The following is a 12728-nucleotide window of genomic DNA, read 5'->3' on the forward strand; positions in this document are numbered from 1 at the left end:
GTGGTGTCTCTGTGAACAGCTTGTTTCAGCCCTAACCAGAGCATCACTGCTTCCTGTTCTGCTCAAGTCGGCATGTGGCATGAAGATGCACAGTGAGGTTCAGAATTAGACAAAGTTGAACTACCATCTGGGATCATCCCGAGACTCTCGGCAGCCACTGAACCACAAACCTTCTGCTGTTGAAGAAGCTGTGCTCTTACTGAGCATTCCGGTGGCAAGTTTAGAATCTTGGCACAGGCAGAGACCTGAGTCATCTTTGTCCTTGGACTGCCAATGTCACTGACTCTGACCATAGTGCTAGTTTGCTAGTTTGAGCAACAGTCCCCTACCCTGTAACCAAGAACTACTTTAATCACATTATACCAATTCCAGAATGATCCAGCCGAAACACACATCTGAGGTAAGTTGCGTCTGCTTCACAAACGCTTTCAGGATAAATTCAACCGCTGAAGCACGCTCAATTTCCTATCCAAACCTCGACAGCTACTTGATATCTATTTCTCTGCCTTTCCCGCTGGATGTAAATTTCACAGAGTTGAGGGATTGTGCTTTACTTGTCATGTGCTGCCTCCTGGGCCCCACACAGTGTGGTCCAAGGTAGGCACATGCATACAGCAAACTAAGGAATGAACGCATATTGTTTAACCACTCATCAGACTTAAACCTAGAAGATACAAGAAAGAGCTCACTACTGGAGAGCCTGGACATGACCTCTTGCTTTGACATCTGGTCTACCATTCTGGAAGGTTCGTTACTACTGGTCTGTGTTTTCAAAAGACTCACAAATTAAGGCTAGATATGTGAAGTCTTTCTGGCCCCACTTATCATCTTTGTCCATTCGTGTGATTAATGAGTCTATTAGCCAAATTTATTCAAATATCTATATAATATGTATAATATGTATAATCACAGCCAGACTCTGCCTACCTAGTACTCAACAAGGATTTCCTGACTAAATTACATTCAAGAAGGTAGATGAGGCTGGGAAATGTAATGAAAACCAATGGAGATACTTTGCGACCAAAGGTGTACACAGCTACAAAGAACAGCTTAGCACTCACTAGGGTATAATGATAATATAGCCACGCGCAGTGGAATGACATTTTCACCAACAACAAGGTATGTATACTATGGTGGTTCTATAAGAGAAAATGGCCAGGGCACTGTCTTGTTTTGACAAGTACACTCTGTGATGTATGCAGAACAACAGAATTCTCAGGGTCAAGTGCTGTCTGAGTGTACTTGCTCCTCTTCTGGGCGGGGGCTGGGTCTTTGTGGATGAGATGAGGTGACTGATATGGGCAGTCTGAAGGAACATCTCCTTCCTCTGCATGTAGGTTATATCTGGGGTAACTTTAGAGACGGAGGCTGAGTCTGGATCTTAATGAAGAAGTAGGTCTCTGTCTGGCCAAGTAAGAGAAGAGTATTTCTTTTTAAGATGTATTTTTATTTGAATTATGTGTATGTGCCTGTATGTCTGTATGGGGTCATGTGCACCTGAGTGCAGTTGCCCACAGAGACAGGAAGAGGGTGTCATATCCTCTGGAGCTGGAGTTACAGGCTGTTGGAAATCACCTGGTGTGGGTGCGGGGAACTGAACTTGAGTCTTTTGCAAGAGCAGTGGCTGCTTTTAACTTCTGAGTCATCTCCTGCCCCTGGAAGGGTATTTTCTGCTGAAGGAACAGCAGGGACATGTGAATGAGCAAGCTGTGCTCCCAGAGTGTGTGAAGCCTGGACCCAGGAGAGCTGTGGGGGCCAGGGCGGGGGACTTTGTGCTGTGTCTTCCTAAAGTATGTGAGCTAGGCCCTCTAAGCAATGGACAGGCACTGCAATGGGAGCCTACAAGGAGCATACATCAATCTGTAAGTAGAAATGCAGTAACACAGTCAGTTGAGATGTCCCATATGTGCAATTAATTTTCAGAATATGCTTCTTATAAGAAATAATTGTTTAACTCTGCACTTCAGACTGAGAACTCTCAGCATCTGCCTGGTTCTCAGACACTGCAGATTAACTCCATAGCCACACAGAGAGAAAACAATAATAATAATAAAGTTTTCTTTTCATGCCGAGCTACAAAAGCTGTCAAGGTTAATTTTCTCCCTCATAGTTTTTAAAAGGTTTCTTTGCTGCCTAGAGTACTTCCGAGTAGGTATTCCATCTCAGAGGTTAGGGGAGGCCGTGGGCTTTGCAGAACACTGTCCTTCAAACTCTTGGTCAGCTTAGTCTCTAGATGACACCATCTTCCCTACTGGGGGAAAGGTAATTTCACTAAATGAGTGTTCAGGCCGTGGCATGTCTGCGTGTAATTAAACATTACCTCCCTTGGCTTGATTACCTTGTATGCTGGTTAATTTTTGTCAACTAGACACAAACCTAGACAAATCTGAGGCAAGGGAACCTCAACTGAGAAAAAGCCTCCATCAGATTGGCTTGTGAATGTGTCTGTGGGACACCTTTTCTTCGTTAATGATTGATGTGGGAGGGCCCATACTGCTGTGGGCGGGGCCTCCCCGGCAGGTGGTCCTGGTTGTCTAAGAAAGCAATCTGAGTGAGTCTGAGTTGTGGAGAGTAAACTAGTGAGCAGCACTCCTCCATAGTTCTTCCTTCTGCGCCTGCTTGAGTTCCTGCCTGACTTCCCTCAGTGACTACATGTGATCAGGGCCACTTAAGTAGAATTAACCCTTTCCTTCCCCCAACCAACTTGGTTTTGGTCAGTGTTTTATCTCAGAAACAAGAAGCTAACTAGGACAGAAATTACTATCAGTGAGTGGACTATCGGTGTGACAGACCTGACTGTGATGACTTGGGGGTGATTGTGGAAACGTTTGTAGCTTTGAGCTGAAGACACTGGGTGTTCAGTGCTTAACGGCCTAACGTTCTGTTGGAGCCGACAGAGAAATGCAGGTGCTGGAGGCCTGGCTTCTGAAAGTCTATCAATGATGGCTCTGTGTGTGTGTGTGTGTGTACACGAGTGTGTGATGTGTGTATGAGTGTGTGTGTCTGTGTGTGATGTGTGTACATGTGTGTGATTTGTATGTATGTGGTGTGTGTGAGTGTGATATGTGTATGAGTGTGTGTCTGTGTGTGATGTGTGTGTATATGTGATATGTGTGAGTGTGTGGTGCGTGTGAGTGTGTGATGTGTGTGTGATATCTGTGTGAATGTGTGATGTGTGTGTATATGTGTGTGAGAGTGTGATATATGAGTTTGTGATGTGTGTGAGTGTGTGGTATGTGTGTGAGTGTGTGATGTGTGTGTGGTATGTTATGTGAGTGTGATGTTTGTATGAGTGTGTGTGAGTGTGTGGTGTGTGTGTGAGTGTGGTGTGTGTGAGTGTGTGGTATGTATGTGAGTGTGTGATGTGTGTGTGGTATGTTATGTGAATGTGATGTTTGTATGAGTGTGTGAGTGTGTGTGTGAGTGTGTGGTGTGTGTGTGTGTGGTATGTATGTGAGTGTGTGATGTGTGTGTGGTATGTTATGTGAGTGTGATGTTTGTATGAGTGTGTGTGAGTGTGTGGTGTGTGTGTGAGTGTGGTGTGTGTGAGTGTGTGGTGTGTGTGTGTGTGAGTGTGTGGTATGTATGTGAGTGTGTGATGTGTGTGTGTGGTATGTTATGTGAGTGTGATGTTTGTATGAGTGTGTGTGAGTGTGTGGTGTGTGTATGGGTGTAGGCATGTGTATAGTACAGTGCACATAGGGAATCAGAGATCAGTTTTCAGGAATTGGTCTCACCCTTTCTACCTTGTTTGGGTGTCCCTTTTGTCTTTGTGGTTGTACATACATGGCAGGCTGGCTGGTCCCAGGATCTTCCAGGAAATTCTCCTGCCTTCTCCCTCCATTTGGGATCACAGATGCACGCTCCCAGGTTTTGTGGGGGTTTAGGGGATCAACTTCAGGTCTTCAGGCTTGTGTAGCGAGCAGCACACCAAGCCATCTCCCCAGCTCACCTCAGCGACTCTTCACAGTGAAATCTACTCTGAGTTGCAAATTGTTCCAATTACATTGGTGCCTTGTATCCTGTGCCTCTTTAGAATAGTCATGGCAAACACAGTCATTGGTGGAAGACCCTTTTCAACTATCTGGAGGCATATTCTCATATTCATTTCAGAATAATGAGATGTTTAAATATTTATTTCTTTCCAATAACTGGGTAGGCCTAGGCTCTTCATTTTAATAAATTCTGTCCAAATAATGGTGAGTCACTGCTTAGAAGATATTGGCCCTGAATCTCCTCATGATAATGAAGCACACATCAGGCTCACACTTTATCCCCAGCTGCCACTAGCCATGACCTTGGGCAAATCACACAACTACTCAGAAATGCCTTTTGATAATTTTTTAAAGTTGCCTGTGTAACTCAAAAATCCTGAGTATATCTTAAGATATCTGATTAGTTCAAGAAGGTAGAAATGAATTAACTACAGAAGTGCACGTTGTTGTGGGAGAAATTGGTATTTATGACATGAAGCTAGTCCTCTACAATAACTCCAAATGGTCAGACACTCGACACAGGCTTATTTTAGAAGAAATTAAAAATATTTATATAGACAGTGTTTATTTGACAAATATTTCTTGAAGCCCCAGGCATTGTGTTAAAACCTGAGAATACAATGGCACACACAAAGAAAACACCCTGGTTTCCAAAGCCAGCCGCCCGCTAGGCGTCAGACAGAAGAAACACTTCCATGGAATTCTAGCTATGAAGTCAAAACATACAGCCTTGATCTAACCTGGGCTACGTGGCAGGGAAGGCTTGCCTGTGTGTGGGCTGTCTAAGCTGGGGACACACAGCCTGTGATTTTTATCTGGGAAGTTATATTGATTGGAACACACAGTAAAAATATTCATTTGTCCTATGCTGGCCTAAACATTTAAGACAGAGGACTATGTGGAAGAGAATCTGAACACAGTCCATAAATGTCATCACCACCCACATTTTGCCTGATCATAAGTGCACTGACTTCCAAGGGAATTCTTTCCTTGCATCAAGTTCAAGGGCAGAGGTAACACTATTACCTAAGAAATAATCATTCATTATCTCTCTACACTTAGGGACCTACGCAGCTGCTGGAAGAGCACATAGTATGGAGACGCGTTGAATAACTCCTGACCCCTTTAATCTCCCTCCGTATCAATATTTTCAGGGCAGGAATTACCCCTGCTGCTGCCTGGCCTAAGGGTTACGGACCTGCACCTTTCTAACAGGTGCGGTAGTTCCACAACAAACAGCAAGTGCTGGCTGCTGGCCAATGAAATTGTATCCACACTCACCAAACAGAAGGCATGGGGTTTAGCTTGGATATGATGCTAAGTACATGCTGCAGAGGAAGTTAAGCCATTCAGGATACTGTCTCACATTCTTGAAAGTAAAAATCAGTTCCCTTGACAGCAGTTCTGATACCCACCTTGTTTACTGACTAGTTGTTGGAGCCTGCACCCACCTCAGTCCATAGATGGGGTTAAATAATAGAATGGTTTTCTATGCTTTATACTGGAGAGAAGGCTTTATATGCTTCAACTGTAATAACAGTATTTGGTCCAGCTTCTTGTTGGAGCAAGAGCACAGGAGCTGCCTTCTCTGAGTCCGTGCTCCTTGGCTGTCTCCTACTCTCGAATTATTCAGCCCTGGCTTTATTACTTAACTCCTCTTTCTCCTATGTCTTTCCTCTCCAAGGAGATCAAAGGCCCTTTGAGGGTAGGGATTGTATTCTTCAGTACCCAGTTCTGAAACTGTTAGGCCTTCAGTGAGCATTTGCTAGGGCCTGCAATTAGTTCCAAACCTTCAAAATGAACTGCTACAGGACATTGTGATGCTAAAATACTTCTAGCAGCAGCTCCCCAACTTTAATATGTACAAGAATCACAAGAAAGCGTGTGAAGCGGATTCCCACATCTTATTCCCAAAGATTCTTGTTTTGAATCTTTTTTTGTTTTGTTTTGTTTTTTTGTTTTTTCTTCTCCACAGATATAGTTGTTATTTTTTTCCTTGCAAGACAAATTTAGAAAAATAAGACCTACAAGGGCCTTGGGCCCACACTTGATGTCTCCTGTGGGGAAAGCACTGATGTAAAGTGGGGTGCTCAGCTCTGCCCCACATTCTGATTTCTTTCATTGCATATTTATTGTGCACCCACCAGTGCCAGGCTCTGCTCCCTCCACTTCCTGGAATTCATTGGTTAATAAGGTGTACAAAGACTTTATTGCCACAACACTAGATTCTACTTAGAGTGGACCTAATAGGCAGCTTTAAGCCTATTTTATACAAGGAAAGCAAAACAAAATGTGCCTCATGAAAAGATGACGTATGATCTGAGGACTGTGTGACAAGAAAGACTTCGGGGAGCTTCCCATGGGAAGGAGGGCAGGTCCTGAAGGAAGAAACTTCAAAAGGAGCAGACTGAAGTCCCTCACCAAGGACAGGAAGTTGGAGGGATGCTGGCATTACCTCCAAGGAAAAATTGCTACCTGTCACAGCAATGTAGGGGTTAGTATTTTAATTATTGTCAGACAAAAATTTCTCCTGTTAAAAGTAGCCATATTGTTAGAACTTTTAAATTTAAAACTTTCTATTTTTATTAGTGTGTGTGTGTGTGTGTGTGTGTGTGTGTGTGTGTGTGTGTGTGTGCATGTACGCACACATGCGTGCACTGTGGTTCACATCTAGAAGTCAGGGGGCAGCTTGTGGGAGTCAGCTCTCTCCTTTTACCACATGGGTCCTGAGGATGGAACTCAGGTCATGTCAGTAAGTGCCTTTCCCTGCTGAGCCAGCTCACCAGCTCCCGTTGTCAAAACTCTTTCCTCACAAAAGCTGGTTGACATCATGACTCCCTTTGCTCTGTAATTTCATCAGTGTTGGCAGACTGCATGTGCTAATACCTGAACACTGAAAATTAGCTCACTCTGAATTTTCTGGACACTGGAATGCTTTATCACTGATTGGATTACTCAAATGTCATCAAATAGAGCTTAATAAATGGTGTCAACTTGTTGCTAAGCATTTATAGACTTTCTAAAGACTTTCACCCACAACTTTGAAATGAATTGTATGACATCTTTTTCTCTGGATTACTTTTTAGTTGCTGAATTGACTTGTCCATATTTCCAGGGGACATCTGCATTTGAATAGTAACAGCACAATCACCAAAAAGTATCAAATAACCCAGGGCCCAAGGAAGGAACACACAGGTACAATCATGTGGTTGGCATGTGGCATTTCCATCCCTAAGGGGGCTTGTGAAGTGCAGAGACAGCTGCAGGGCCTCAGCTCTGGCTGTCATTCACTGTCCTTTCCTGAGCCTTTGCAGAAAAGGGCAGGGCAGGTGACAGGTGGGCCGTCTGTGATAAGAGCCTGTGCCCTGGAAATGGGAATCAGCTCAGTTGTAATTCAGAAGGCCTACCAGATGGGAAATGACTTTATCTATCCAGTAAGATCTGGACTAGAAACAGAATTGAGTTCTCTGTCTCCATTCTTGGTGTTGGAAGACTTGAGTCTTTCCTCTGACAGCGACTTGATTGAATGTGGAGAGAGAGAGAGAGAGAGAGAGAGAGAGAGAGAGAGAGAGAGAGAGAGAGAGAGCAAGAGAGAGAGAGCATGAGAGAGAGAGCATGAGAGAGTGTGCACATGTGTGTGCATGTGTGTGTGTGTGTGTGTGTGTGTGTGTGTGTGTGTGTGTGTATGCATTCTTGTGCATCTGTATGTTTTGTTTGGTTACATTATGCTACGATACTAAATAAGGGAGTTTCCCACAGATATGAAAATTGGTTTCTTCTCTTGTCCCTGGCCAGTTGTGTTAGCCATCAATGGCTCCCAAAACTGACAACCCAGAGAGTAATCTGTAACGACAGATGCAGGGGCTGCTGTGTCACCCAGTGAAATGAGTTGGAGGGAAGAGAGACTGGGAAAGAGGGTGACTACTCAACAGAGAAGCAACTTTCTTTATGACCATGAGCAACTGAGTGGCCTTCTGTGTGTATAGTCATGCCAGGATTATAGTTCTTATCATCTTGTCTGTCAACAAGAGAGGAGAGCGAGAAGGGCCTATGGCCAGGCAAAAGGATATTTTAATCTTAACATGCACTGGCTTGACTCAGCCTATCATTTAACAAAAGCACACAATGATTTAATCTCAATAGTGATTTAGTCCACAGTCATAGGACAAGACTACCAATGTAGACAGATTTGTAAAATTCAGGTGCTAGGGATCAGGGCCACCTGTTGATGTTAATCTTGAAGTTATAATGTTAATTCCATCATGTAACCGAACATAAACACTACACATTTATCAGTCTTTGGGACCTCGAGCTGTGGAGATGTGAATAGTTTCCTAGATAGTACCTGCAGCTCTCTCTAGGCTCTATGAATCAATAGCAAATCCAGTGTCTGCTGGAATTCTGATTCAATATGCAGGAGCATATGCTTTGTGGTCGTCCCCCTCAGCGCATCTAATTTTTCTGAGGACTGATGAGAGAGTGAAGAAAAGAAAGTGTCATAGTGTCATGTGGCAGTGTGGTGAGGACAGGAAGCCCCGCCTGAGGGAGACTGTGGAAGATCTCAAGCAAAACTGAATGCACCAGCAGCTTCTCGGTGTTTACAGGGACGTGCACCTCAGATGGCCACTGGCAGTGGGAGCTCTGTCCACTTGCTGGCCGGAGCCAGAGGAGCAGTAAAGAGGATCATCAAAGGCCTTTTGAGCAGGTTTGCTTTAGCTTCTTGGGACAAAGGGACATGACCCCCTGGTGTACAGGACATGACCCCCTGGTGTACAGGACATGACCCCCTGGAATGCAGGACATGACCCCCTGGTGTACAGGGCCTGGGTTTGCACTTCTTGCTTTGCTTGGTGTTGTGGGTGCTCTGGTGCAACCTTGGAGTGGGACTTGTGAGATGGGTTTCCTTGCTTTTATCCTCCTCCCTTCCTCCCTCCCTCCCTTCCTTCCTCCTTTACTTCCTCCCTCCCTCCCTTCCTTATTTCCTTCCTTCTCTTTCCCCTTTCCTCCCTCTTCTGCCTCTTGAATTTCTGACACAAAATAACCTGTGTAACTCAGACTGACCTCATACTTGCCATTCTCCTGCCTCAGCCTATGGTGTTGGGTTTACTGATGTGTACATACTACCATGCCCTAGGAGATGATCGTTTTCTAGGAATGAATTGCATAGATAGTGATAATTTCAATAAAGAAGACCACCTTCTGCCAAGCATTTCCACTTACATGCAGCATTTCTTAAAACATGGAAAGGCTGTTGTTCATCTAGTCACATAAGGCTCTACACACTGAAACTGTAATCAGCACACCTGTTTACATAAGCATTTTTTGAAGATGACTATTAAACTCGTAGTCCTTCTAGTTGGGGACAGTTGAACACTAGGTTACAGAAGGAACGAATTATTTGGAATATCTTCCCATGTCCACCAGAGCTTGCAGGGTGTTGATCTTTAGAAATTTCCTGATCATGAACATTTCCAAAATTTGAGATAGGTTCCCACTAAACAACAAGTGTGAAAATCCACCACCACACTTTGTTCATCACATGCCAGTGACCCCCCCCCCCCAATGCCATATCCATCCCCAGCCAGAAGCCGGGGCTAAACATCCCCACAACTACAGCCCTTATCAGCAGCATGCACATGCAGACCCTGAGTATGTAATCAATCAACAACCAAGGCAAACGGAAGCTGTAATTGTTAAGCCTCCACTCTGGAGTTTTAAGCCTACCCCCAAATGGCCTCTTCCTCAGCCTCTTCCTGTTCATTTCTCTCAAGTCTCTCTAGCACAACTTTCATATTTTCAAAGAAATATTCCTTGCTTCTTCCAAAGGATGTGAGCTCCCTCCCTCCTTGGTACACCCCACAGCTCCGTTTGTAGCTAGCACCAACTTTGTCTGTCAGGGTATCTTGCTATACACATCCCAGGATAGCCTTGTTTTCACTGGGCATTCAGGGACAGGAAAGCTGAGTCTTGCATGACATCCCTTTGGGTTCTTCTCATCTAGCATTCTACATAGCACAGGTGAGTGGCAATATTTTGATTGTCACTTAAAGTCTGACTTACTCATGTGTGACAAGAGCAATCTTCTCACACAGAGGGAACATATGCAAATATTACTTTGGTTCACGATCATAAAGTGCAGTAAAATACAAAGTAAAAAGAGTTGAGAGATTTCAGGCCATCTTCTAGGTTTATAGACATGGAGTGGAAATGTGTTTTTTTTTTTTAAAAAAACACACACTAGCCATTTCAAATAATCACAGATACATTTAAACTGTATTAAAATATTTTTGGAATCAGGAAACTTGATTTGGTTTCTCCCAGAGGCTTCCTGCACTGAAACCAGAGATTTATTAGTCTAAGGAAAGGAGGCTCAATTTAAAGGGAAAACCCCCAGCTTATTAATTATTAGCCAAGCCATGCAGTAGCTTCCGGGAAGGCAAAGGAAAGCAGGCTTTCAAGCCTGTGGGAGCAGAGCATGCCTCCAGCCCTCTGTGCCTGGCAGAACTGGGCTCCCCAGGGGCTGGGGCCTTTCAGCCCAGAGCAGTCCCCAGCAGAGATCAGAGGGGGATCTGCGGACTCAGCTGTCGGGGCTCTTTCTTCTCCCCTCTGGTGGTGTAGGAGGAACCATGGGGCTGGTCCCTGCACCATTCCGGATTCCGCTCAGGGCTTGCCTGGAAAACCCTAGGCACCAGCAACTGGACATCCATCTGCAGCTGCTATTACCAGGACTCCGGATTCTAGTCCAGGATCATTGGTGTTTGAGGTCCACTCACCTCGTTCCTATTCCCTGATGAACTTTGCATCCTTCTCGGAATAGCAATTCACAACTAACACACAGCCCTCCCTGCCCCAACTAGTGCACACTACCTTCCAGCCTCCGAACTAACACCTTCTCCCGTGCCTCACCGCCCCAGGAAAGAGGAACGAACGGTCAGGTGTACAGGGTGCCCAGGCCGAGCTGCGGCGGGCAGGATGGCGCACAAGCTGTCACCTTGTGGTCGGTTACGCCGAGGTATCCATCCAACTGCCGGTGTCCAGCGGGGGCGGTTCTACGTGGCTGGGGACTGCTCTCCACTGGCTGCGCGCTGCCAGCAGTCGACTGCTGTTGCTGCTGCTGCTGTTGCTGCTGCTGCTGCGGGGGCCGCTCCTTCTGGCTGCCGAGGCTGCTGTACACGAGCAACAAGCTGGTGCACATGGTAGTGAGCACTAAACACACTGCCAGACCATGGTGCTGCGGGCGGGCGGGCGAGGGAAAGAGGGAGAAAGAGCGACTGAGCGTGCAGCCGGGAAGCTAACCGCTCCTATTGACACCATGCGCAGGTCCGGGGCAGCCGCCCCAGACTCCCGCAGCCAGGGAGCCGAGGTGACACGGTCCAGCACACCTGCCAGGGATGTCCCTGTGTCTCTGCTCACAGCCCGCCTCTCACAGTGGAGGGCAGGTGGCGCGCAGTGACCCGCGGTGAGGGTGAGCGCGCCCACTGAGGGCATTTTGGGGAGGAGGGTCTGGTCCCTACCTAAGCTGCTGGGATCCCAGCCCTCTGCACACCATCTCTTCTGGGTCCCTGGGGCTTCCCGCAGCGATCCCCGCTAAGTTTGAAATCCGACAAGGAAACCAAGAAAGTCGATGATGGTCCCTCCTCCTCGCCCCTCCGAGTTTGTGCCCAGCATTCGCAGCGGGGCACCCTCCTTTCCGGAGAGGTCAGCTTGCTCTTCTGCTCTCCAGTCGCCCCTTGGATCACTCGCTAAAGATTCAGGAGCTCAGGCATCTCCAGTGCTCATCCCGGGTTCCAAGCCAGGTGGAAAGTTGTCACCCATGACAGGTGACCTCTTGCCACAGGACTAGGCACCCGGGAAGGCTTCTATGGGCATTCCCCGGACACGGAGCCCCGGGAGTCCTTGCCTCTGCCTAGCGGAGTTGGAACAACAGACTCACCATCAGGGTCTTCATTTTGAGCGCCTCTTTTGTGCGGAATTCTCAGGCAAGCGCGTCCGGAGCCACTTTTTCTTGGAGGCTGTCCATGGTGGGTGACGGGGCGGAGGCGGCTCGGATGCTCGCCTGGCGGCTGGCGGGCGGGCGGCTGAGCTGGAGCAGAAGCCACGGGACCCAGGAAGCGCTGCTGTTGCAGAGATTAGAGGAGAATTAAAACTGAGCCGGACCCTCCGAGTCTCTCAGCGATCCACACACCGCCGCCTGCCGCCGCCTGCTGGGTCCTAGAGTCCTCTGCAGTCCCCCCTCCCAGCCCCCAAACCATCTTTTCAGTGAAGTGGAATTTCTGGGGCGAGACAGTTAACCACAAGGGTGTACCCATTTCTTGGTTCGGAGATTTATTATCTTTTTATGGAGCCATCAAGCTAAAAGGACTCAGAACCCAATTTGATCCTGAACACGGTGGCCATCTGAAAATTTACTAACCAAATTTTCAGTTTTGTGATTTTAATAAAAACAAGTTAACCTCCCAAATGTCAATAGATTTATTTATATTTGCATTTTCTGTTTACAGTTTGGCAAATGTTATCATGGAATTGTTTTCCTGAAAAATCATGTCACTGCAATTTCTAGCTGTTTTCAAATGTCCTTTTCCTCCTTAATTTTGTTTTGACAAATCGTTAGTCTCATGCTTCCTTTGGACTGCACTCTTTCATGTAAATGACTTCATTCATCATTTGCTTCCAAGAACACAATTTATGTTTCTACTCCACCTTTGAGATCCCCAGTGCTCATTTAAATGATTT

General features: G+C 46.3%; 1 protein-coding gene across 1 annotated transcript in view; it reads right to left on the reverse strand.

The window, feature by feature from the left end:
- St6galnac5 (ST6 N-acetylgalactosaminide alpha-2,6-sialyltransferase 5) overlaps positions 1 to 12219 on the reverse strand; it is a 173326-nt gene extending 161107 nt beyond the window's left edge. The window contains exons 1-2 of the mRNA XM_052730208.1: positions 11929 to 12219; positions 10987 to 11226 (exon numbers count right to left, since the gene is read on the reverse strand). Coding sequence (XP_052586168.1) covers positions 10987 to 11226; positions 11929 to 11943 — 255 coding nt within the window. The 5' untranslated portion in view covers positions 11944 to 12219. The remainder of the gene's footprint in view (positions 1 to 10986; positions 11227 to 11928) is intronic.
- Between the last annotated feature and the right edge of the window lie 509 nt (positions 12220 to 12728).

The sequence above is a fragment of the Peromyscus californicus genome, unplaced genomic scaffold (genome assembly GCF_007827085.1).
Source record: "Peromyscus californicus insignis strain IS unplaced genomic scaffold, ASM782708v3 Scaffold_9__1_contigs__length_137607984, whole genome shotgun sequence".
In the NCBI taxonomy this organism is placed as follows: Eukaryota; Metazoa; Chordata; class Mammalia; order Rodentia; family Cricetidae; genus Peromyscus; species Peromyscus californicus.